Raw genomic sequence first — 27547 nt, forward strand, 5'->3', positions numbered from 1 at the left:
ATCAATAATAATTAAAGTTGATTCACTGGAGGGAAAATAAATTTGTACACTTTCTGGAGGATAATTTGCCAATATTTACATAAATCCTTAAAAACCAACAGTATTTTCTGACAATACAACTTATGGGAATTTATCTTATAGAAATAATTAAAGACAGAAGGAAAGAGTTGGCTGCAAGCATCATCTGTAAAAGAAAATTTGGAAAGAATCTGACATCTATCATGGGGGATTTATTAAATAAAACAGCTGCATCTGCTCAGCAGATTACTATGCAGACTCTACAAAGTGTGTCTAGTATCTGTCTAGTCCTCAAGATGTTACTAAAATATTACCCAGGAAAAAAGCCTGGTGAGTACAAAAAAAAAAAATACATTTATGATCCAATTCAGCAACTACACATTTACTTAAACACATATCTACATATATATATATGTGTGTGGGTGGAAAGATGATTGTGGCTGTCTGGGCAGCTAAGACGGGATATTTCTACATTTTTTCCTTTATTTTTATTTTCTGAGCTTGTTACATATTGCTTAGGCAATATGAGAAAAACAAGAATATTTAATATTAAATTAAAATTTAAAAAAGAAGAAAATAAAATTCCAAAATAAACTTCTGTGTGCAGAAGCAAGAAGAACCCGGAACCCCGGGCCTAGAATCTTCTCACCAAGCATCCACTTGCACAGTAGGGGCCACTATCCCTGCCCGGAGCAGCCACCCGGCTGACACCAACCACGTCTCAATGCTCCAATTTGCCCAGCTCCATCCAAAGGTGCAGGAGGAGGGCACCCCCTTGGAAGGAGGGCAGAAAAGCTGTGTTTCAAGAACATGCCCCATGTTTCTTAAAGAATGTAAATGCAAAGAGATTTAAATTGGGCTTCATTATATAACCAGGTACCTGAAGTGAAAAAAACAAGTTCTACATAATTCCTAGGGACTTCGCAGGTAGTACAGTGGTTAAGAATCCGCCTGCCAATGAAAGAGACACAGGAGATGTGGGTTCGATCTCTGGGCTGGGAAGAGCCCCTGGAGTAGGAAATGACAACCCACTTCAGTATTCTCGCCTGGAAAAATCCATGGACAGAGGAGCCTGGCGGGTTACAGTCCACAGGGTTGCAAAGAGTCTGACATGACTGAGCAACTGAGCACACAGTTCCTGGCGGGGAGAGGGGACCTTAAACCACTGGACTAAGACAAAGAACCACATTCAGAACAGCCACAAGGGAGATCTGGCAATTTTTATTCAACTCACCAGGATCTATTTTCAGGATGCTATTGTTAACGTTTACTGCATTAAAAAAATACGTTAGAAAATATCTAGTGTGAAAAAATCAGTGTAAAAGGCAATACATATTATATAAACCCCAAAGGATTTTGCACGCATTTCAATGCTGTGAATTCAAGCATCTGAAGCCCGACATCCTCCAGCTCGCCCAGGCCCAGGCCCAGGGGCGCGTCCTGGTGCAGCTTAGACAGCGTATCTTTTCTCTCCCTCGCGCTTGGCCTTGTGGTGCTTCGCATAGTCGCTGTGCAGCTCCTTGAAGACGTCACTCACCCCCAGCTGCAGTGAGGCCCGCAGGAACCGGATGTCGGACTCAATGCACAGGTCCAGGATGAGGTAGATACCCTCTTGCAGGAGGACTTTCACTGCTGGATACAAAGTGACCTGGGATGAGGGAATACACTTGTCTGTGAGAGCAAACAGGCAGATGCCAGGCCCTAGAATGCCTGACGACGGAGTCCGACTTTGGCCGCCAATTTGAGAAAAGATGCTCCTTTTAAAATGTCATTTTGCACGTAACTTAATTGAATATTCATATCTTAAAAGTTTATATCTGGAAGAAATAGAGGTCAACTCAAGCCAACAAAAACTTGTAGTAAAACATCATGAAATCACAGAGGTAGCTTTGCTCTTCAGTAAATGATGCTTCTGTGCTTACCAGGGGTATTTAAAAACTGGAAGCTTTAGATTTTAAAACCGTATAGTAAGAGTCACCTTATGGGTCACATTCTTCCATGTGGCCAGTCTTACTGGAAGCTATCCTACCTGTGGGATGAGGGTAGCAAAGTCACCACTTCCTCCAGAGCAGGGCAGGTGGGCAGCATTCTCCAAGCAGATCCCTGACAGATCTTGTCACAGGGCCCAACGTCAGATGTGATTTCTAATTACCATTTAATAGGTTTTTAGTTCTTTCAACAATAACACAATGGGCACTAAATCCCTAAATGCCCAGAATAATTTAATCGGTCCCTGTGTCCAAGGAGGCAATCCTTCCAAAGAATCTGGGTTAACCAAAATCTGGGCTACAGCTGAAGTAGGCAGTCCAGCTCTGGTGTGACCACATCTGCTACTGGCATAAACTTTCAGATCAGAGATTCAGATTGGTATCTGGACAAAAAGGCCAAGACAGCAGGCACTGCTCACCCTGCCAGGGCCTCGCAGGCTTCAGCTGGACCTGGGCTGCACAGAGTCTGTACACCACAGCAGCAGCAACCAAAAGCAGCAGGAAGGTTCGAGACGACAACCCTGGGGGGTGGCCGGTTCTTTATTAGTGTCCTGATGACCTAGCAGCTCATGCCTCTCTGCAAACATGCAGCTTCTAGCGAGGATACAGTTTATTAACTAGAAGAAGCATGATTCACCAAGGTAACCTCTGGGAGGCATTTGTTTTTACCGCTAATGATGCTATTCTTCACAGTTATGGTTAGTTTCACATGATAGCTCAAAAAGCATTTGACAGATAATCACCTTAATTAAATTTTACTATTTTATAGATGATAAGAACATTCAAGGACAGCAGGAGGAAGGACTGGTCTGTGATTCCATACTAAGGTATTAGGGCAGGAAAGAAAAAATGAAACAGAGAAACTAAAAACGGAAGTCTTTAACCTCACTAGCTGGGGTGAGAACCTGCTCACTCATTCACTGAATCATCACTCACTAAACAAACAATCCCCCTTCCAAATGCAAGACGCAGAGTAATTTCCGCCGGGGCAGAACAGATAACTGAACTAAGTGCTGGAGTTCAGATGTCACAGTCCTTTTACCTGGCATCTCCTGGTGAAGGCAAAGCCCAGAGCGTGGGGTGGGGTGGGGTGGGGGAACAAGAAGGCAGTAAGATCAGGATAACATAAGCACTGCACACCTTTACCTTAGACAACTCATTGAGAAAACAAGAGGGGGGAGCCAGTTTCTACAACACTGGCCAATGAATGAAAACACTTCTAGGTAACTTTTAAAAGGACCCTAGGCCAGGTGAGTAGGAGAAGGCAATGGCAACCCACTCCAGTACTCTTGCCTGGAAAATGGGCGGAGGAGCCTAGTAGGCTGCAGTCCATGGGGTCGCTAGGAGTCGGACACGACTGAGCGACTTCACTTTCACTTTTCCTTTCATGCACTGGAGAAGGAAATGGCAACCCACTCCAATGTTCTTGCCTGGAGAATCCCAGGGACGGGGGAGCCTGGTGGGCTGCCGTCTATGGGGTCGCACAGAGTCGGACACGACTGAAGCGACTTAGCAGCAGCAGCAGGCCAGGTGAGTAGTGCAAATTATTTACCCAAAGCTATCAATAAAGAGGGAAAACTGTAAATCTGATCTATGGGTAAAAGAGAAGGTAAAAGTGACCATAATTTCCCTGACACATGCCCAGGGTTAACACAACACTGCATGGAAGGAACAGTCTTCAGCAGTGGCTGCCTCTCCCTGACCAAGGCTGTCTCATCGTCACCAGCCCCAATCACTGACACACCTTCACCCATGGCACCTGCCTCCAAAAAGCAAGGGGAAGGCGAGCTAACAAACTTGAGGGGAAGGTGAGCTCACACACTTGAGGGGAAGGCAAGCTATGCTTGCCATCTGGCTTGTAATTAAAACAACATGTCTTCCTGGTCTCCAAAGGTTTACGGTTCTCTCAGGAGAAGCTGCTAACGCACATGGAATACTTTCTTTATTACCAATTTTAAAAACAAATAAAAGGTAAAACATAGACTGTCCTGCCAACGGATTCTGGGACACAACTCCCTGAGATGATTACCAAAGCTTTTGGTCTTCAAGATTAAAAATTAAAAAATAACCAATAAGCATAAATTAGACATGTATAAAGAGGCTGGGACATGAAAGACTTTTCATACAGTAAATCTCAGGATAATAATCAGTGACTTCACGCTTCAAATTACAGACTCCCCTCTTGTCCTTAGGTAAGAGATACTGTGGTGTCTCATTCAGTTCTTCAGCTCGTGTTCCAACAAAAGCTCACACAGTAATGACTGCTTGGGAAATATCAAGAGTCTATAAAGATGCTAAATAACTGCAAGGAAACCAAACTCCAAGCCCACATCTCATTCAAAGGACGACTTGAAGGGGCTCTTGCATGTGGCTCTGGCTTCCATACACCTGCCTCCCACCCGCCCAACCACCTGCCCACATGATGGGCATCTCCACTGACTGAGGGAGCAGGGTCAGGGCTGTGGAAACACCCTGAAACAGGGTCAGGATGGAAGCCAAGACCACGCCAGGCTTTCTGAGGAATCCCATTCAGATGACCCTCCTTAGAGGAAACGCTGACTCCTCTAATGTAACACTTTATCGGCGACTCACCACCATTCTTACAAGATTCACAACAGGATATTCTGTTGAGAGCAAGATATACTACACAAGTAGAGAGATAGACACCTGAACATACTGTACTTTAAGCCTCTGACTTTCCATTTAAACAAAGAAGACATGAAGTCTTATAATGAACTTACTACACAGGTCACAGGGGTCTTGTGGAAATAAAAAATAGCACATTGACACACCAAAGTGAGATCACTGTTGAAGAATGAATGAATTATCCAGAAGCCTGAAGTCAGATGAACTGGGACTACAGCCTTTAATCCAACTGAACAAGTCTACCAGGATCTTTCCCAGGTCACCTGCTTGAGTGAGAGCAGCTGAGTCACATGCACAACGAACCCTTGAGCCCCCTGCTGGGAGGGACCCTAGGACTTCTTTCTGTCTCCTGCTCTAGGACTTGGGTAATACTTCATCTCCCTCATGACCCAAGAGACCAAGCAAAATAGGCCTAGGGCTTGTGCTGGAGCAAGAAAAGGCCTAACGGTGGCCGCAGGAGCCCGCCAGCCTGGCGCCGCCAGCCTCTGCGTCCTTGTACGGCCCTCAGTGACCCTGCAGGGTGGCTGCACTCGCAGGGCAGCTGCCGCCAGGGAGGCCCACCAGGCCCCACGGGTCATACTGCCAGAAGGCCTGTGATCGAGGCTGTGAACAGAAGCGCCTGGGGAGGCAGGCGGCTCGGCCTACCTTCTGTGCCTCCACCACATACTGGGCCACCATGAAGGGGGCAAACACCCGGAACTCCTCGGCCCGCGCTGCCATGTGGCTGTACATCCTTTCCACGAGGCGGGCACACGCCAGCACCGCCGGCAGGTCCTCTGCACTTCCTGCGGAAGCAAAGTGTTTCCAAACTGATTAATTCAGAAACCATGCATTTTAACTCTTCTAATTGTACACTTTCAACATAGCCCCAATTATTCAAACCTTCTGTTTTTTTTTTTCCCTAGACTCTTTAATTGGCTCAATTTGAAGACAGAATTAGAGGGAGACATTGCATCCAAATATTTATCTACATTACAAAGAAAAGAACATTTACAATACTCAAGAGTCCATGATTGTCTTTTTAAGAGATGAACTAGAATAACCAAGATTTTAGGATGAATCTAGGATTGCTATTGTATTTAAAAAGGACATGGATATCTAAAAGAAAAGTTAAATGGGGGAAAAAAAAGAAAAACCATCTAAAAAAAGGCTTTTGATAGCAAATGGTTCTAAAGATAAGATGTGTCTTTGCCTCATTAAGTTTCAAAAGTCGTCTAGGATTTTTCTTTCATAGTTGGAGAGATACATATATATATATATATATATGACTCAACTAACATTACTAGATCTACCCAGTTTCCCAGATTTATTTCAGGCTCCTAGCTCTTCCCCTAGAGTGCCAGGATCACCCAGGCCTTAACAAACTCCTCCTCAGAATTCTAAGTTTGAAATGTACCACAATCCAGGGTACACATGCCCCCTCGTCTGTCACAGCAGGGTGGGCCAGGTACTCTGGCACAGCAGAGCAACCTCCCTGGTTTTCCCTCAGCATAGTAATACACTGTTTTTATTAAATTCTAGAAAATGCAAACAAGCCTATAATGACAAAAAGCACATTGGCTGCTGCCAGGGGCTGGGGCTGGACCCCAAGAGGGCTCTTCTGGGGATGAAACAAATGCTGTTTTAACTGTCGTGGTGCTTTCCTGCACGCATTTATCCGTCTAAACTCACTGAAGTATATACTTCAAATGGATGCAGTTTCTCACACATATATTATGCAACAATGAGCTTAATTTTTGGAATGCACAATGCCTTTTTTTAAACATTGAATACATATACAAATATCTTACATATAAGCAATTTTTCTAGGTGAATGCTATTTTATGAAAGTAGATAAACTGTTAACATCACTGCACTGAACATTTTAATAAGTAATACTTATCAGTGAGCCTCTTTAGCTGCTAATCTATACCACATCTTCTCTCTAGAAACTCTGAAGACACATGCGGTTCACACAGGAATTCCTGGCACCTGTTATCTCAGTCCAAATGTAACATGTGGTCATTAAAGAGTATAACCAGCTAAGATGCTCTGCAATTAAGCCACGAACACATCAGAGAGCCCAGGCTGGCCTGACAGGAGGTGACTGGGCCCCACCAGCAATGACGAGGCAGAACCCAGAGCCCAAAGTCAAACTTGAGGGCATGCTGATGACCACAAGCTGCACACACCCAATCCACCCTGACTGCCAGGCCAGGACCAGGTCTTCTGCCACAGTGGACAGCACAGCCAGAACCAGGCTCTGGCTCTTGAGCTCAGAACTGATCTCAGGGGCCTGAGCAAAGAGCTGGGGTCACGCCCACAGCCAGCACAGGGGTAGGAACCTGTTTCCAAATCCTGTTGCCAGACAGACTCACAAAGTCACATGAGAATGCGAAATACCTAATTGTGCTACTAGCTGACCCCAATATTAGGCAGAATAATTTGGGAATTACAGTAATAACTCTACTTTTTCTCTTTCTGCAAAAGGTAATTGGTTAAGTAGCTTAAATCTCTAAGTCTAAACCCATTAACCTGATTCAAAGTGGGGATTATTGTCACCATACACTTGGGTGAGTACCACCCATATATTTCTAGCCCAGAACTATTGTCTTGGGGTTTCCCCCCTGATGCCCTCCAAGCTGAGCTCTCAGGCCCTCCTTTGCAGTCCCGAGCACCCAGCACATCCACCCTTGTGCCAGGCACATCACACGGTATGTTCATGCTACACAAATTTGAAACAGCACAGTACAGAGAGTCTCACTTTATATGCAAATTTCTAAATAATGAGAATCTCCTATAAATTAGAAGTTTAGCAAGAATCAACCAACTTCAAGGCTGGAAAACCAGCTGTACACATAATTTATGCGATTGCCATATGGCAGTTTGCTTCACTGTTAAACAAACACGACCCTGAAGAGATACAGTGGGAATGGTGAACTGCAGAGACTCCACCCTTTTATTAGATGAGTGATGAACTGGCTCGGCTACTGCCTGCTCCCCTTTAATCTCCCCACTGACCTACGAGCTCCAGAAATAGTTCTTGAATCCACAGACTTCTTTTCCTTCAGAAAAGAACTATTTCAGTTAGGGGATGTCAAATGCATTCACTGCTGCGGATACAGTAAAAACTGTGACTTTTTTTTAAACGCGACATTTAAAAAACTGTTCTGAGTATTCCTTTAATGATCTGAATATGTATCTTATTTAAACTTCACTGGGTGGTTTTTTACCTTTGGTAATATGTGTGGCCAGAGACACCTGTAAAACAAACACATTTGAAACTGTGCATAATACCGTTTCTCTGAATTACCTTTCTCTTTCTGCCGTCCTTCATGTATAACTGAACACACCAATCTATGAAAACAGCTCAGGAAAGAAGGGATGGTTTTCAGCATCACCTGCAATAAGAGACAAAATAATATAAAAATATGTAGGCAACTGTTTATTTCAAGTTCTACTTTAAAGGAAGTTGTATTTATTTCCTTCTTAACTTTACCCATCAGGATACTCAAAACAGTTGCAGCAACTTCTTCTAGCCAGGACTTTCTAGGGAAATGCTCACTCTACTTATTTAACTGCTTTACATCCTGTTTTCATGGTTGGAGTAGGGCTCCCACACTGCATAACTTTAGGAATCTAATGAAGCCATCCTGGTTTAGAATTTGCTGAATCTGTCTTTTACTCTAAGTTGTTTCTGGTGCATTCTGGATATGGGTAGAAACAAATAACAAAAAGTACAGTAGCCAATGTATTCAAGCATAACGGGCACTAGAGAAAAAGATTACATGAAGCAAACCCATTCAAAATGAGAAACAAAATTTCTCATTTTTTACCAATGAAAAGGTCTGGCTGGGACTTTATCTTGAAAAATGATATCTTAAGTTATAAACAGGATTCTTTCATACTCAACCATCCTGAGATCTCAAGATTGCCAGAAGAAATATCAATAACCTCAGATACGCAGGTGACACCACTCTTATGGCAGAAAGCGAAGAACTAAAGAGCCTCTTGATGAAAGTGAAAGAGGAGAGTGAAAAAGTTGGTTTAAAGCTCAACATTCAGAAAACGAAGATCATGGCATCCGGTCCCATTACTTCATGGCAAATAGATGGGGAAACAATGGAAACAGTGACAGACTTTATTTGGGGGGGCTCCCAAATCACTGCAGATGGTGACTGCAGCCATGAAATTAAAAGACACTTGCTCCTTGGAAGAAAAGCTATGACCAACCTAAACAGCATATTAAAAAGCAGAGACATTACTTTGCCAAAAAAGGTCCATCTAGTCAAAGTTATGGTTTTTCCAGTAATCATGTATGAGAGTTGGATTATAAAGAGAGCTGAGTGCTGAAGAACTGATACTTTTAAACCGTGGTGTTTAGAAGACTCTTGAGAGTCCCTTGGATTGCAAGATTAAACCAGTCCATCCTAAAGGAAATCAGTCCTGAATATTCATTGGAAGGACTGATCTGAAGCTGAAACTCCAAATCTTTGGCCACCTGATGTGGCCTGACTCACTGGAAAAGACCCTGATGCTGGGAAAGATTGAAGGCAGGAGGAGAAGGGGACAACAGAGGATGAGATGGTTGGATGGCATCACTGACTCAATGGACATGAGTTTGAGCAAGCTCTGGGAGTTGGCGATGGACAGGGAAGCCTGGCGTGCTGCAGTCCATGGGGTCACAAAGAGTCGGACACGACTGAGCAACCGAACTGAACTGAACTGATCCTGAGATCATAATCAAAGCAAGACACTGTCAAATAACGCAGGCAGAAGCCACACAGGGCTACTGAAATTTAAATTAAGTTAAAATTCAGTTCCTAGTCATACAATTTTTAGCCCACATTTCACATGGTCAAGACATGGCCAACAGTTCCCATGGGAGATGCAGGTACAAACACCCCCAGCCCCGGAGAAGTTCTATTCGGCAGCACTGCTCTAAGGCTCAGGGTGAACAAGGAGTGGATCAAGTGCTAGGACTCTTTTCTTTGGTACAGTTTATTCAAGCAAGGTCCAGAGAGCATAATATACCATTCTTTATGTCAAATCATCAACTTCCGCAGCATGTTCAGAAAAAGGTCATCTTGCCAAATCTCTCAGTGTGTCACCATGTTTCCTGAGGCCCTCGCTTCATCCTGACATCACAGTGATGAAAAGCACACAGATCCAAGGTCAGACCATCTGAGCTCACACCCTGCTTAACATGCAGTCCTAGACAGAGCACTGAGTCTTTCCACGCCTATTTCCTCATTTGCAAACTGAGGATAACAACAGGTTGTCATGAGGGTTAAATTAGGTAAAACATATCAAAAGCTCAGAATGGCACCAGCTGCTGTACTGCTGGGTACCCTGGCCTGGCTCACTTTGTGCTGTTCCCTTCAGATTCACCTGAGCAGATTCTAGCCTGGGCTTTCTATCAACCCTTTTGTATCACCTACTGCACACATGACCCAACGCATGGGCCCTGCTCCCTGCAATGTGCCCACAAGCTGTCACAGGTCACGCCCTTCTTTATTGCAATGCCATGTTCTTATCCTTGCCAGCTCTCTCCTACTATTAAACGGTCTAATTCTGCTCAATGGTTATTCATCGTTGGTTTTGCAGGAGATGCACACAGCTTTCCAATGTTACTTTCAAAAACTGCTTGAAATCCCACAGCTTTTGCAAGATCTGCAGTTCAGTTTATAACTGATTGGTACTGACCTCTTCCCTGGTGGCTCAGATGGTAAAGCGTCTGCCTACAATGTGGGAGACCCGGGTTCAATCCCTGGGTTGGGAAGATCTCCTGGAGAAGGAAATGGCAACCCACTCTAGTACTCTTGCCTGGAAAATCCCATGGACGGAGGAACCTGGTAGGCTACAGTCCATGGGGTTGCAAAGAGTTGGACACGACTGAGCAACTTCACTTTCACTTTATTGCATGTATATTCTACAGTCACACAGTAATCTAAGAATCAGCAGTGATCTAACAAACAAAGATGCTTACCAGATGGGCAGCGCCAAAGGCGATTGTTAAGTGGGGAGGACACTGGATGGAGTGCTTAGTTTACCAGAAAATAAATTTTTCAATAAGTACACTATTGGCAGGTCTCCAAACTTAGAGCATTAAAACATTAAAAAATATCTGAATGTGCCTATGTATATGTGCATCTGTCCTTTTTAGAAGTTCCCATGTATCATGTAGGGCAGTGGCATAGCAAAATGAACATTGGTCAAAGAATTCCAGTCTTCTAGCTAAAATTCAGACTCAGCGCGGTGACAGTGATCAAATCATTCAGCAGCTCTGAGCATCAGTTTCTCTGCCAATGAAATGGGACTGTCACTGACTACAGAGTTGCTGTAGGGGTGAAACAAGACACACAGCACATGTTCAGTAAATGTTAGCTGAACTGAAATCTTTTCTATGAAGCATCTGTTCCTAGTCTCATTTTATTTAAAAAGTGGCATACTATAAAACCAGAAATCAGGATACCTCACTCACTATAATCAACTGAATTATAAACCCAAGATGAGATCTAAGCCAGTGAGTGACATTTAAATATATGATCCCTGTGTCTCAGCAGTAACGAATCTGCCTGCAATGCAGAAGATGCATGTTCAGTCCCTGCGTTGGGAAGATCCCCTGGAGAAGGAAATGGCAATCGACTCCAGTATTCTTGTCTGGGAAATCCCATGGACAAAGAAGTCTGGTGGGCCACAGTCTAAGGGGTCACAAAGAGTCAGACACACCTTAGTGACCAAATAAAAACTGCAAAAACAGAATAATTTCTAATGGGCTTCCAGAAACACATACTACACAGATATGTTTCAAATGTCAGATTCAACACAGCCTGATGTGAAGGTCACATCCTCCTGTGCATGAGAAACCACCTGGGCCCTAGAAACCACTGGAAGCAAAAAGTTTGCCTTGCCAATCCTTACGCTCCTCCTGCTGCTGTTCTGAAAGTTGCACTTCCCTGCCCACATGCACCCTGCCCTCCTCACCTTCGGGTGACACTGCAGGATTGAAAAGAGCACGTTGTGTGCCCTCGAGAAGATACGCCCATACTCAAGGGGCTTCAGGTGGTCCAAGGGTACGGTCAGCAGGATGCTGAAGGCCAGGCTGACGTGGTGCGGGTTGCTGATGGTCCCTTCCCCCTGCCGCAGCAGCGCAGCCAGGACGTCCAAGACAGGCCCCACTAGAGCCAGGGCCGAGGGCTGCTCCTGACAAGCCTCTCGGGTCTGCAGCTACAGGGCAAGGAACAAGGGACAGAAAATGAAGGCAAATCTCCAGGGAAATAGCCCCAAACCCGAAGTGACAGAGGTAAGAAAGTCCAGACTCCAGCACTGACCAGGTCCCACCCTGATCGCCATCCACACCCCCACCCTCTTCGTCCTGATGCTCCCCCTACCCATACCTAAGTACAAATGGGCTCTGCCCACTAATGCAGATTCCCAGTGAAAACAGAAGATCAGAGAGAAGGCTTAGACCCTATGCCCTGAGAATGTGCTCATCCAGGGCATTGCTCATGTAGCACAAGTTAGACTCAGAGCTGATAATGACATAAGCGCAAGCTGCAAGCACAGTGCTTACAGCTCAGGACATGGCCCCAGAAACACGCTCTGCATAATAAAACCCGAGTGTGACAGAAGCAGAAGCGACTGAAAGGCAGGGACAGGGGTACGCACAACCCAGAGGTACTCACCATCAGAGCCGTGACCATCTGCGGGCACGCGCGCCAGAATAAACTAGCCTTCTCTTCACTGCACGGACAGTTCAGGAGTAACTTAACCAACGTCGCAGCCGACAACACAGCCTAGGGGACAAGGGAAAACACTAGCAGTGGAAGGAGCTGGCTCCGGAAGGAGGCCCATCTCAGGAAGCAGGCCAGTCACGCTGCTGTGACAAAGCAGAGCCCGTTAGAGTCCCACGCTGGGGTGGGAATGAGACTCGGCTCTGGTCAAGTCCTGAGGGTGACACCCTTTACACCACTTGAGGGAATACATGAACTAGGTGGGCAGAACTGTGGCAAAGGAAGAGCCTTCTCTGTAGCACCTCACCAAACCAAACACGTAAACATGCCAGGACAGTGAAACAGAAGACGCTGCAGAGATGTTAATCAGGGGCCCAGCTCATCAAGGTGGTGTTAAAAGAGGAGGCCACCATCCCTTACCCATAAGATCCATCTGTGCCTAGGGATAAAAAGCAGGGCCAGAAGGAAACACGGACAAAGTGTAACAATTAGACCAAGTGCCATGATGACAGGTGATGATTTTAAACCATGAGAAGGGAAGGAAAGTGACTAGACCCATGTGGGCATCTCACACCGTGAACTCGAGCCTTATGGCGGCCCCTTAATTCTCTCCTAATGTTGTAGCCTCCCCCACCATGAAATCCTAGCTTCTGCACTTTGTCCTTGCTCCCTCTGACCAGACACCCCCACTCTCTCTGCTGAGATCCACTCCCCTCTCCACCTCCCTGGAGGTTGTGTCTCCCCATCAAGGGTCTGCTCACTGCCCCAGCCCCTGCCATCCATCTCCCTACTCACATCCATTCCACCTCCCTGTCTCCCCAGCAACACCCCCAGTTCCATTCAAATCTTCTTTATCTCTGAACTCAGCTCAGTCTCACGTCTTCCACGATGTTCCTCTGACTAGCTGATGATATCTTTCTTTCTTTTTAATAAATAAACACTGCATGCAAGATCTGTTTCTTGACCAGGTATCAAATCTGAGCTCCCTATAGTGGAAGCACGGGGTCTTAACCACTGAACTGCCAGGGCAGTCCCTGACAGGGGTAAATGGAAGTTCATGGGTTGTATTCGCTGGTTGGCTGAAGGAAAGCCCAGAGGCCTTCTCAAAGCTAGGCCTTCGGAGCTGCAGACACACAGTGAAAACTCCCAGAGAGGCAAGCACATGCTGTTGGGGGGGTGGAGAGAGGGCTCACATGGAGAAGCAGCAAGCTCCCTCTGTTGCCCCCAATCTGCCCCCAACCAGCTCTCCTCCCACTCACATCAAAACCCACCTCTGGGTGCCATTTCTAACCAGAAGTCAAGAAAACCCTCATGAAACAGAGGGAGCCTAGGACCCAGTGAGCCCCTAGCTTTCCTCCTCCTGTGCAAGCGACAGCCTCCAGCCGGTCTGGTGCTCAGGCTGGTCAGGGGGCCGAACTCGAGCACTTTGGCTCTGCACAGAGGCTCCCTGGACACACTGACCTAGTGTGAAGTCAGGGCTTTGTTAGCAATGACCGAGTAGGCTGGGGGCAGAGGGCCCAAGGGCAGCTTGCTACCCTGAGAGATTCTCAAATGGGAGCTGGGCTATGTGACCAAACCAAGTAACATTTTCCTAAGTATGATGTGAGTGATCTCAAACAATGGAGAGTAGCACTTAACTTTTATGTGTCAGTAGACGCTTACTCCTCGGAAGAAAAGTTATGACCAACCTAGATAGTATATTCAAAAGCAGAGACATTACTTTGCCGACAAAAGTCCGTCTAGTCAAGGCTATGGTTTTTCCTGTGGTCATGTATGGATGTGAGAGTTGGACTGTGAAGAAGGCTGAGTGCCGAAGAATTGATGCTTTTGAACTGAGGTGTTGGAGAAAACAGTCCCTTGGACTGCAAGGAGATCCAACCAGTCCATCCTGAGGAAGATCAACCCTGGGTGTTCTTTGGAAGGAATGATGCTAAAGCTGAAGCTCCAATACTTTGGCCACCTCATGAGAAGAGTTGACTCATTGGAAAAGACTCTGATGCTGGGAGGGATTGGGGGCTGAAGAAGGGGATGACAGAGGATGAGATGGCTGGATGGCATCACGGACTCAATGGACGTGAGTCTGAGTGAACTCCGGGAGATGGTGATGGACACGGAGGCCTGGCGTGCTGCGATTCATGGGGTTGCAAAGAGTCGGACACAACTGAGCGACTGAACTAACTGACTGATTATGAGTGTGTGCGTGCTATGCATGCTAAGTCTCTTTAGTCGTATCTGACTTACGCAACCCTATGAACTGTAGCTTGCCAGGCTCCTCTGTCCATGGGATTCTCCAGGCAAGAATATTGGAGTGGGTTGCCATTTCCTTCTCCAGGGGATTTTCTCGACGCAGGGATCGAACCCACACCTCTAACATCGTCTTCTGCACTGGCAGGCAGGTTCTCTACCACTAGCACCACCTGGGAAGCCCAATAGTATTTCATATGATAAGAACACAGCTGTAATTTGAAAGAGTTCCCCTTTGGAAAATACAGCCTCTGTGCATTGAGGACCTGGGCTCCTCTGAGTCCACAGCTCCGTCCCAAACTCCCACAGTGCCTACAGTCGCTGTTGGATTGATATTGACATTTGTGTCATTTCAGCACTGACATGGGCATTTCTAACTTTTCCCATTGAAGCCAAAGGGGCAACCCACCTGCAGATCTGCTCTCCACAGGTTACTGACGTCCAGTCCCTGGAGGATACACTGCAGCCACATGCGGAAGTCCTCTGTCGTCCCAGACTCTAACATTTGGGTGAACAAAGCTCCCAAGTGAGGCTCAATTTCCTCAACTACCTGAACCGGAATCGCAGGATCTGTGAGGGAAACAAGACTGCTAAGATATGGGAGACAAGGGGCAGCTTAAGTAAACCATCTCAATGAGATGAAACGGTGTGCAGTCAGTAAAGGCCAGCATTTCGGAGACATGGGCAGAGTCACAGTGCAAGTGAAAAAGCGGAGCACACTCACAGCCTGACACCGCCCTCTCACACCCGGCCCTTGTGCCCTGCCCACAGCACCTGTGCACCCAGTGTAGAGTCCAAGAGGACAACGACGGCGACGTCCAGCAGGGCTCACCTCTAGACCGTGGGAGACGGGTGACTGGCGATCGCTTCATGCTCTTTTCTGCTTTTCTTATATTCTTTTATGAACTCAGTAGGGGCTCAGGGGTGGGGCGGTACTTTTACATAGATGGGGATGTTGAAGGGATGGAAAGAAGCCCAGGCTCATGGAGCCTGCCTGCTGCAGTTACCCCGGTTCCCCCACTTAATGCAGGACAGTCTTACGAAGTACACCCAGGGTCCGCAGGTTCATCAGAGAGCCCACAGTCAGCAGGCTCAAGGCCCTTTACGATCCAACCCCAGCATAACTGTTCCAGCCAGCAGATGAGGCCACCCTGAGCAAGTCCCTCCTGCGCCCCAATCTGTGTTTCCTACAGGCAGCACTGAGGGCGGGTGGACCGGCCCAAGGCTCTGAGAGACAACATCCAGGTCCAAGTGTCCCACAGCTGCAGGATTCTGGAGGCGTGACCTCCCTGAGCCTCAACTCTCTCATCTGTGAAATGTGTGGGACAGCACCAACTCCTAGAGTTGGTCAAACACTGGATGGCTGAACGTCAGCACCGTGACCTCACTGCCCTCCCCTCACCCATCTCCTGCAGGAGGCCTTGACTGCCAGAGTCCACTGTGCTGGTTGCTTCAAAGCCTTTCCTCACCCTGTTACTCTGGTAATTTGTGTGAATGTCTGTTTACTAAATTAGGTCAAAACCAATACCTTATTCATCTCCAGAGGAGGACACAGTTCCACACATATAGGAAGCATTTTTTAAAGTGATGGTTTTTTATAACTGAATCGAGGTAGTCAATTTTCCTGTCAGACAGCATTTCTTACAAATTCTCATTTTTCTGAGCTGAGACCTACTTGACTCACCCTGAAGGACCAAGGTGGTCACCTTAACCCTTCCTCTCCCAGCCCAAAGCCCCAGGCCACCCCCCTTGGCCTTTCCTCCAGACCTCTCACCACCCTGGTCCCTTCTAGAGGTGAATCTAGCAGCTCAGGTGCATGAGGCCTGCCCCCATGGCAACACTGGCAATACTCAGGCCAACGATCTGGGGGTGCAGTAGGGTATGAGGCCTCACCCCCCGACCCAGCTCTGTCTGGGGTAAAAGGTACGACAAGTTCAGGGACACATAACTAGGACTCAAAGGCTGCCTCCAATTATAGGGGTCCCAGGGATAAAGGAGGACACTCCATTCATATTTAACAAAGGGGAAGGGGGCCAGAGCTTTAGACCACCAGCGGCCATTTCTTAGGATACTGGTCTTAAATGCTCTATCAGAACATGTTAAATGAGTTAACGGAAGACTGAATTTAACCCATGAAGAAGGTGACACCATTCCATGAGAGTCGCTGACAGAGTGAAACAGAACACAGAACACGTGCCCAAGGCCCCCAAGTCAGTCCACACCCAGAGCAGACCAGGAGGGGAGGCAGCAGCCCTCTGCCCTGGCCGTGGCCCAGGAGACCTCTCTTCCTACAAAGCCCAAGAACATGTGTGGGTGCGAGCATACCACAGCCCCAGCTCGCCACCGCAGCCGCCCCACCAGGGAACCGAGGTCAGTGTGCACTGTGAGGGCTGGGCTAGGCTGGCGGGCCCCCCGTCCCACCTCAGAGGATCTTAACTAGCCTCCACTTCAGTAACAAGCAAATAAGAAAACAGGCCCACAGCAACTGGGAACAGTGCTACCTTGATGAGATCAAGTTAGGGATGGACTCTGGTCCGCTAACCTCTGACCTGGGGACAGCAGGGAGTGAATTCTGCATGAAGACACTGGCTGGGTTTTTGGTCCTGATTAGCTGCCCTGCAAGGGTGACATCCAGCTAAAACACTGCAATGACATCATGGGCTGAGCCACTATCCAATCAGGTCCCAGGGCACCACAATGGCCAGGACCACTGAGACCCAGGGGACGATATCCGCCCTCACAGAATTTCATGAGGTTCCCTATAAATTAAGTCACCTGCAATTTTAAAAGGTGGGCAGGTTTAATCTTTCTTAAGTCCACTGGTGATGCTGAAGATCTGATACTGGAGAGCCTACAAAGAGGGATGAAGCTGTCTACATTGACTTCTGGGGCCAGGACGGAAAGACTCAATCAGAGAAGAGTGATTCAAAACCATAAACTAGAATGACCTCCAAAATAAGTGAAGAACTAAAGCATGAAACAATATATCTAGAAGCCTGCTATTTGTGTAAAAAGCAGGAAAACAATTGTGAGTAACTGCTCACATGCCCAAAGAAGGGAGACGCTAGACATGAACACCAGGGAGGGCTTCTACCAGCTCCTGGTGTAGCACCCTCTGAAATGCACACCTGTTTCACAAAAGGGGGTGGGCAGAAAGTCACCTGGCTGCCACTCAGTGACCTTCCACCAAAAGCTATACAGTACAGAAGTAGCTCAAGAGAAAACGTCTCACCTGCAAGGACTTTTCTCACAGAATGAAACACGGAGGTACACACAGAATCCTCCTGAGGATGTAGTTCTGGGACCAAAAAGAACAGAGTTAAAAACTGCACAGCTGCCTGGAAAGATCGGGGATCTCCCACTAGGGCTGGCAACTCCAACAGGATCTGAGCATAGGTGGTCTGGTAGAGAGTGGTATAGGCGGACAGCGCTTTGTCTGTCCCTTTCGAAACATCTGTCCAATCGTGCCTGGAGCGCAGGGCCACATCGGCCTCCAAGAGCGAGCCCAAGGACGAGATGACAGCGGGCAGGAGGCGGCCCTGGGCCCCGGGGGCCATGCAGTGCTGGAGCAGGGCCCCCGCCTGCAGCACTACCTCCTTCAACAGCTTGGGCAGCACTTCTGGGGCCTCGTCCTGCTGCTTCTGCTCCTTGACTAAAGGCCCCAGCACTTGGCACACCTTGGTTAAGGACACCAGCATGAGCTGCTGGCCCAGAGGAATCTGATTTTCTGACCGTTTGCCTGAAGTCACTTCACTGTGCAGCTGGTGCCCTGAGAGGAAGGCAAGGATTTTCCCAAAATTGAGCCCCAGACTGAGCTTTCTCTGGATAAGCATCTGCAGGAGCTGTTCTAAGAACGTTCCCACCACCTGGAGGAATTCCAGCCAAGAGGGGTCATCCACACTCACAAGAAGCCTCCTGCTGGCTCTGAACAAGGAGGTCAGTGTGATCTCAAAGATATCGCTAACATACATGACCCTGAGCACGGCCTGGGCACTCTTTCCTCTCTGCAGGCAACCGAGAAGCTGGTAGCACGTCCTCAAACACCTGAGGGTCAGGGAGGAGGAGCAAGAGCTGCCCGGCGTGGCGACAGCCACAGACAGTAACAGAAGAAAGCAATGCACATGATGGGGTGCTGGGAGGCTGTCCAGCTGTAGAGCAGAAAGAATCCCCCAAAGCTGCAGGATGCTCTCCAACTGCTCCCCCTCCAGCTGAATGGGGGAGTCACCCCTGACCAACGAGAGTACGTTTTGGGCAATTTCTTCTCTTGGCTCTACACCTTCAGATCCAACTTTGGCAAATCTGCTTTCCCAGTGAGCCATGACCATGTAATCCTCTTTAAAGAGCCAGGGCAGCTGCTGGCGGAGAAGAGCTGGCTCCCTCTGGGCAGCGGCACACAGGATGCTGCCACAGCGCGCGGTCAAGCACAGGAAGAACGCGGAGTGGAGGGACTGCATTTCAGGGAAGAGAGGGCTGTGGAGGACAGCCTGGGAGATCTTTCCGAGTGTGATATCTGGTTCCTCCTCCGCTAAGCCTTCCTGGGCTTTGCTCACTGGTAAAGTTCTCAGCAGGATGCTGGCCAGGTACTGTAGGTCATCTGGATCAAGATATGATGTTAAAATCATGAGATTGGACATGACCAAGTGCCAGTGGGCAATGGGGTAGGTGAGCGCACTCACTGTCCCGACCTGGCCATCCCAGGAAGCTGACGTCCCCCGGGTCACACTCGCTCTCCCAGAGCCCAGGATGTAGGCAGCATCACGCCTCAGAGCACAGAGGGCTTCTTCAGACTGGAAACTGGCTTGCAGTAAGGTGTTCTTCATTCTCTGCAGATGGAGCTGCTCCAAGCAGTACCGACCAAGGGAGTCGGACTGAAGCGTGAACTCCTCTATCTCCTCCCAATGCTTGGCCTCCACGCCCGGGAGCAGCGGAAGGGGGCCTGAGGGCTCTGGGGTGGTGCCCGCCAAGGCCCCGGGCTCAGAGCGGTATGGGCTGCAGTTCAAGCGCAGCGCGGTGTCCACCTGGGCCCAGGTGTGGGCAAGCAGAAGCGCAGAGTCGCCAACCTTCTGCTGCCAGAGCTCAGGCGTTGAGGGCCAGGGCTTGCAAAGGAGGTCCAGCAGGGGCTTCACGAGGCCCTGCAGCATTCCGTCCATGGCCTGCCGCATGCGCCTGACCACGGGCAGGGGTGAGCCAGCATCCAAGCTCCGCGCATGGACCATGACACAGCACAGCAGCGAGCTCAGCGACAGGGACTTCAGGGCCATGTCCTCGTCACCCTGCAAGCCAGGCAACACCAGAGACTGGAACTGCTCCTGCACCTGGGCCCACATGTCCAGGACCTGGCTCAGGGGCAGCTCCGGGAGGCACTCTTGGAGCACCGCGGCAGGCCCAGCAGCCAGCAGCGGCAGTCTCAGTGCCTCAGCTGCGGGGCGACAGAGCACCCCTAGCACCTCCTCGAACAGCCGGGGTACCTGCCGGAGCCTGGCGTATGTCTGGAAGAGTGTGTGGATCAGTGCCTCCTGGGCTTTCTGGGTCCGCAACTCTGTGACTTCTGCGTCGATCCATGCTGAAGCCAACAGGTCATCCAGGTCTGGCTCCAGGATCAAATGATTCAGGGAGAGCAAAACCTTGAGGCAGCGGAACCAGGCCGGCACGAGGGCCTGTGGATGGTTTAGCAGCAACTCAGCCAGACGACGGTAAAAGTGGAACTGAGCCTCACCATGCCGGATTCGGTCCGCAGCGATGTTGTAGATGGTGTTACTGGCCACTGAGTTTAGAAGCTGTTCCACAACAAGGAGTTCTGCAGTCCAATCGGACACAGACAGGGCTTGCCTCTGCTCCTCCAGGTGGGAAATTCTTAAGCAGCCAAAAAGTTGAGGGAGCACCTTGAAGCAAAGCAGCTGGTTCCCCTCCTTGAGGTAAGACTCAACAAAGAGTTTGTACAGCAAGGCCACAGAGTTGGCCACCACTGAAGCCTGAAGGGGCGGGTCACAGTAGCCAGCATCCACCAGCCTGGCAATTATAGTGCCCAGGGGAGCTAGAAGATTCTTCATGGCCCCTATCTTTGAGTCGCCTTGCTGCTGATCCAAGAGCTCCTCTCTGTATGAAGGAAGCAGCTCAGGCTGAAAAGCTCCACCTCGAAGCACAGCCTCAATCTGATTCCTAATGTCCCGGCCTAGCGCTGGCCGCAGCTGGCCCTGGCCAGCCTGAGTCCATGTGCCCCCCGAGAGAAAGTGTCTCAAGACCAGGCAGGGCTGGAGCAGGTGCCCAGTCAACTCCCCAAAGGCGCGTCTCGGGTTGACCTGCTGCTGCTGAAGTGAGAGGTAGTGGCTGAGGCTCAGGTGAATGACTTCAAACAACTGGGGTGTTACGGCTCCTGGCTGCCGACAGGCCAACCAGCAGAGCTGGCTCAGCAGGTCAACTATCAGCTCCTGCCTGGCCGTGTAGATGACAGCAAGGGCAGGTGTCGAGAGGATACCCTGGCAGCAGCTCAGCACAACACAGATGTTCCTCTGGGATCCCAAAAGAGAGAACTCGGCTATCCTCTCATTGATGATCTGAGTATCGAGAAAGAAAGGAAACTCGTCACTGACGCTAAACCCACAGACACTCAAAAAACACAACACAATGAGCAAACTCGCTCCTTGCCCTGATCTTAATGAGAAAAAAATGCCCAGATCAGCACATCTAAATGGACTTGACTTTTCCTTAGCACATCAAAAGAAGCCAGAGGACCTGTCTTAATTCCTACACACATCCAACTCCTACCAATATAAATTAAGAAAAGGGCTCCATGCCTTTATATATCTGCTGTCCCTTTCTAAATAGCAGAGTTTTATAAGGCTTAAAGTCCAAAGATTTCATGTTTTCTTAGAACCTAAACCTATAATTCAACTTAGATGCTACAGGTAGATGGGACAGTGACCTTCGGTTATGATCCTGTGGTCCAAAACACATTTCTATAATCAGTAATACTGTTTGTATCTAAAAAAGCCAAAGCAAAAGGCATTCTTAAAAGAAGAAAACAAACATTGCCAGTTACTACTTATAGCAAACCCAGTCTACAGCTTTCAAAATTCTGAAAGTCACAAAAAACAGAAATCACAAGGGCCAGGCAGATTCCAAAATTCACTTATGGGCTATGCAACTTGCTTCCAGCCTCATAGCATCTGAGAATCAAATTTATCCCAGGTGCCAAGTTATGAGTAGCCCAATGACACAGGTGTGTTTATCTCCATCCATATAACTGCTGGCTCCGGAAAAGCTGAACCAAAAATATTTTGTACTTAAATGCCAGCACTCTACTATGGTAATCTTCAAATATTTCTGATTATACAACTTTTTCTACTTTTATACGTGATAAGGTTATAAATTACACACATGCACCAAAGTACGAGTATTTTATACAATTATACGGCATACATAAAAATTAAGGTGACCTTTTAAAAATCATATAAAGATGAAATATTTTCTTCTCATATCCCCTAAGGACCATTCAGAATAGTCCAGTTTGGTGATCACTGAACTATTAGTTTAAAAAGTGACATAATTCAGAGCATAATTTCAAGAACCACTAAAACTTGTGAACCATCAGGCTATCAACCATTTAATTCCTCTGTTCCCAGCCTCTACTGCTTTTCTCCGGCCCACTGAGTCAAAAACCTTTGAGGAAAATCTCATCTGGATTTTGACCTTTGATCTCCCTCTAGTTCAGCAAAAAGGTGGGGGGAAAAAGTCATAAAGTGGCATCATCTGCTGGATACCTTTTCTAATTAAAAAGGTAATTAACCAGCTTATGAAAACGTTCTAATCTTTTATTCAATATTAAATAATATAAAGTGCTTAGTTCAGTCAGTAATGAAAGCCATGGCAGATGAGGCCTGCCCACCGCTCACCTCCTGCTGTGCAGCCCAGTTCCTAACTCTCGGGGGTTAGGGACACCTGGTATAGCGAATTTGATATGCATTCAATAAACATCAATTATTATTATAACTGTAAATGTACTATTTTTTTCTTCTCCCCTGCTGTTGTGCTGTGTGTGCGCTCAGTCGTTTCCGACTCTTTGCAACCCCACAGACTGTACCTCATCAGGCTCCTCCATCCGTGAAATTTTCCAGCAAGAATACTGGAGCATGTTGCCATTTCCTACTCCAGGAGATCTTCTAGACACAAGGATTGAACCTGCGCCTCATGCATCTCCTGCACTGGCAGGTGGGTTCTTTACCACTAGCACTACCTGGGAAGCCATCTCCCCTCCTACCTTGATATTTTCTGCATCTTGATATAATTAACCATAAGACAATTAAGTCTCTGGCATTAACAGGAAATCAACAGAGATACATGTAACACATACAGGATAACACAGGAAACTGTTAATTACCTTGATGAGGGAAATCTGAAGGTTAACTGTCTTTCCATTCTTGAGGAGGTTCTGCAGTTTTCTGCTATGTAGAATGTTATCTACATAGATCCAAAGCCTTTCAACAATGTCTTCCTTCAGTTCAAGTTTTTTCTTATAAAATCCAACCAACGACTGCCTTGCCCAATCAAGCAATACCTGAATTTGGAAAAAAATATACTTAAAAATAAATGAATTTCTTTATCAAGAAAAACACTGGACATTGATAGGGACATCCCATGAATAACCAAATACAACTGCCAGGGGGAAGAACTTTCTTTACAACTTATCTTTGGTAATATTGTGTTTTGATACCTTAAAATATGTTTATTAAACAATAAACATTAAAATATGTTTATTAAACAATTTTAAAAAAACTAACTTTGGAGACTTCCCTGGTGGTCCAGTGGCTAAGACTCCATGCTCCCAATGCAGGGGGCATGGGTTCGATCCCTCATCAGGGAACAGGATCCCACATGTCACAACTAAAAGATCCTGAATACCACAACAAAGATATTGCGTGCCCCAACTAAGACCCAGCACAGCCAAATAAATAAATTAAACAAAAAAGAAAAAAACTAACTTGGCCATCACCTGGGGCCAATAAAAAGTTTCAAGTGAAATGGTTTCTTCTAACTAATCACTTCTAAATTGTAAAAGTTAAAAGCACAACAACAATTGCTCAGGATGGCCACAAAAAGAATGACACACAAAAGCAAAGATGCAGAGTCAGGAGACCAGAGTTTGTGTCCCGGCTTCTGAGTTACCTGCAGCTTCATCTCTAAACCTACTTATTGCGTTTAGAAGACAGAGTCTTCCATGAATGATTCACAAATGCTGTATCAGGAGGAGGGCTGAACATGGATAGTTTTCATTATTATGACATGATTCCTTATTCATAAACACAAGGAAAGGTGGTGAGGCCTCAGCTCAAGACACCAGAAATGTCCATAACAGCATGAATAGTGCAAATGCTAAAAGAAAAAAACTCTCCCGAGAAGGACAGTGGAAACCTTGATCAAACTGCCTGCCAGAGCTGTCAGGTGACACTTAGGCAGCCAAAACAGTTCTTACGTACAGCCAGATTCAGAAACTACTAGTTCTGCTGGCGCTGTACAAAGTGGATCTCATCGTTTCAACAGCGGTAATCCATCTTTGACAATTTTGAACTGCTTTATTGTTGTTGTTTGGTCACTAAGTTGTGTCTGATGTCTTTTGCAACCCCACGTACTGTAGCCCACCAGGCTCCTCTGTCCGTGGGATTTCCCAGGCAAGAATACTGGAGTGGGTTGCCATTTCCTTCTTCAGGGGATCTTCCCAACCCAGGGATCGAACCTGTGTCTCCTGCATTGACAGGTGAATTCTTTACTGCTGAGGCACCAAATGACTGTACGTTAACCCATTTTAATGAGTTCATCACCTTGGTGTCTCCATTACATTAACAGTTTTTCTTAGTCAGGTAAGTTTGAGAAATGTTAACAAAGAACGATGTCTTTCTTGCTTCCTAATCTGTTTCTAATCTATCACTTTATAATCTAATTCCCTTTGGGTTATTACAAATGCTAAAGCTTCTCTACTTCCCAACCTTTGATTCATCAAGTTCCAAAGATGTTCAAAAAGCACCAATAAGAATTGTTTATGGAGCATCACTTAGGATTTACAAATAAATGAAACTGCCAACAGACTCAGAACCTAATTCCTGGAAGTGAAAGTGAAGTCGCTCAGCCGCGTCCGACTCTTTGCGACCCCATGGACTGTACCCTACCAGGCTCCTCTGTCCATGGGATTTTCCAGGCAATAGTACTGGAGTGGATTGCCATTTCCTTCTCCAGGGGATCTTCCCAAACCAGGGATTGAACCCTGGTCTCCCACACTGTAGACAGACACTTTACCGTCTGAGCCACCAGGTAACCCAAGTCCAAACTTGTTCACTGATGCACATACTTAGGGCTTCCCAAGTGGCACCAGTAGTAAAGAACCTGCCTGCCGATGCAGGTGATGTAAGAGACACGGGTTCAGTCCTTCGGTTGGGAAGATCCCCTGGAGAAGGGCATGGCAACCTACTCCAGTATTCTTACGTGGAGAAACCCATGGACAGAGGAGCCTGGCAGGTCACAAAGAGTTGAACAGGGTTGAAGTAACTTAGCACACACCCACATAATTTGGAATATAAGAGATATTTCCAAACATAAAAGAAATGCTGAGGTTTTATAACAGAAAAAGTTTGTTAGTGAAATATCTATTAACTTCTTCTCACTGAAACTACTTTTAACTTTCTAACCATGCTTCCTTCTCCAACCTTTTCTCTAATCTTTTAAAATTTTAACTAAACATCAATACGCAATTTAATAAGTGACCATTAGTTTAGGTCGTAAAACCGTAACTTTTGCATTAAACTTACTTGTTCTTTATTTGGAAGAAGACACTGGTGAGAAATCCAAGCAAAGTGAGCTAGTTTTAGCTTATCTTCCCAGGACGTTGTCTTGCTTTTAAGTTTCACAGAAATGCCAGAATAAACAGCTGCCATTTCGGCACTTTACCTACAATTTAAAGCAATGGAAAAAAAAATACATTATATAAAGGTCAAACTTAATAGGCACCAAAAATGAACATTATGTACCTTATTGTCTACATAACTTATACTCCTTTAAAAAAAATTCTTCAGTGAATTAAAACATCATTGGGCAGAAGTCAATATATACGATGCTTGAGTCCATGAGTTTTCTAGAAGAAAACTTTCATGCTTTTCACATGAAAGCAGACAGAAGATGGATTACCCACACGTGTAAAATATTCCTGCTGTGATCAAACATGACATCCTCCGAGGTCAGTGTGCAGGAATTCAATGAAACAAAACCCAAAGTGTTCAAATTACTTGAGAACACTCAAATTACTTTATTTTCACACATGGCTTTAGATTGAAAGGGTTGTTACAGCAAAAATGTCCTAATACATACATACTGTAGAGTATGTATTAGGATCCACTCCACTAAACAGTTAAAAAGATAAGCAGTATTTGGAAATGGTAATATTTCTCCAAGTTCAAAAGAAATAAAGTATAAACCCAGTCCCAACAGAAAGACTTATTTCAGCCCCAACAGAAAGACTTATTTCAGCTGCAACAGTAACTTCATTAATTTACGAAAATACACTGCTTCTAAAGACTCTACAGAATACAGTTATACAATTAATGTTGGAAAAATACAATACAAAAAAAAATTATGACTAAAGCAGCAATACAAACAAACCAACCACTTATAATCCTATAAAACTGAGATAAATGTAGCTTTGAGTTTCCTAAAAGTCATAGTAAAAATGGAAAACATCAGATTAAATCATTCTCATTCTATTAAAGTAAACAAGTCAGCTCCTCAAAGGAGAAAGTTTTTCATGGTACTTAATACTGAAATAGAGATCCCAGGTGGCTCAGTGGGTAAAAAATATGCCTGCAATGTAGGAGACACAGAGATGCAAGTCCATCCCCGAGTCCAGAAGATCCCCTGGAGAAGGGCATGGCAACACACTTCAGTTTTCTTGCCTGGAGAACCCCGTGGACAGAGGAACCTGGTGGGCCACAGTCCACAGGGTCACAAAGAGTCGGACACGACTGAAGGACGGACCACAGCACTGCAAACAGCAACCAAATAGGACCAGTGAAATATGGAGACAAAATCGCGGCCTCAAGATTCTATTTTAAATACTCTCAAACGAAAAGAGTTTGATCTACTGAGAGCTGGATCACTGGATTTTTTTAATCTAAGGGGTCCGAAATTCTCCAGACCTACCTTCAGAATTAATTCTCTATAGGCATTTTTACAAGGGAATAAGGAATGATACTATTCCTCTGTTACAGAGACCAGAACAGTCAAAATATGTCAGTCTGCCGTGTGTCAAAACATCCAATATACATCCAACAGTTACTAACTTAACTGTGAAATTCAATGTTGACCATCACGACAGCTACCAAGTACTTAAAAAGCGTCTGAAGAATTGGCTACAAAGACGCCCCAGACAACTCTCCTAGACCTGCCAACCTTGGGCTCCCGGTGACCTCAACGATCTCTGCGAACGCGCGTGGGAAGTCGGGTTGAGGACCACAAACCCGCGAGGACAGCAAAGCCGCGTCCGTCTTGCGCGTTCACACGCCGGAACCCTGGGGAGCTCAAGGAAGCTAACAGCCAGGAGGCAGGCGAGAGGCCGCCGGGGGAGGGACCAGCGGGGAGGACCGTGCCTTGGTGGGGAGCTCACCTGGAGGGACGTGGTCACCTGGTAGGAGCCGCGATCGGGGCGGAAGGCCGGCCGGGAGGGGGCTCACCTGCAGGCAACCCCAGGTGAGGAACTCACGCAGGCCCCGCCGTGAAGGGCAGCGGACTGGTCGGAGGTCAGTCCCCGAGTCGGGAGCTCTCCCGGCGGTCAGTCCCGGACCTCGCGGGGACTGACAGCAACAACGGCACCGACTCCGGAGCTACCACGTGAGGGCCTCGCTTCTTCCGCCCAAAGCCAGCCGCCCGGGTTTGGGCCGTGCGGCGCTGGGAGGGGCG

The 27547-nt window shown here is 46.9% G+C and overlaps 1 protein-coding gene across 1 annotated transcript; it reads right to left on the minus strand.

Moving 5' to 3' along the window:
* Positions 1207-27525, minus strand: URB2 (URB2 ribosome biogenesis 2 homolog (S. cerevisiae)). Its single transcript, XM_018042545.1, has 10 exons — positions 27255-27525; positions 25408-25546; positions 22989-23165; positions 17844-21165; positions 15021-15181; positions 12320-12430; positions 11619-11861; positions 7945-8032; positions 5298-5437; positions 1207-1666 (listed from the first exon to the last, which is right to left on the minus strand). The coding sequence occupies exons 2-10, from the start codon at positions 25531-25533 to the stop codon at positions 1469-1471; spliced, it is 4566 nt and encodes a 1521-aa protein (XP_017898034.1). The 5' UTR covers positions 25534-25546; positions 27255-27525; the 3' UTR covers positions 1207-1468.

This window comes from Capra hircus, chromosome 28, assembly GCF_001704415.2.
Source record: "Capra hircus breed San Clemente chromosome 28, ASM170441v1, whole genome shotgun sequence".
In the NCBI taxonomy this organism is placed as follows: Eukaryota; Metazoa; Chordata; class Mammalia; order Artiodactyla; family Bovidae; genus Capra; species Capra hircus.

Excerpts from the sequence above, each read along its gene's own strand:
- URB2 (XM_018042545.1), bottom strand. The coding sequence starts at position 25,533 with ATGGCAGCTGTTTATTCTGGCATTTCTGTGAAACTTAAAAGCAAGACA. Across the intron at positions 23,166-25,407 it reads TTCTTCCAAATAAAGAACAA|GTATTGCTTGATTGGGCAAG; the intron begins GTAAGTTTAATG and ends TTCCAAATTCAG. Across the intron at positions 21,166-22,988 it reads TTCAGATTTCCCTCATCAAG|ATCATCAATGAGAGGATAGC; the intron begins GTAATTAACAGT and ends CTCGATACTCAG.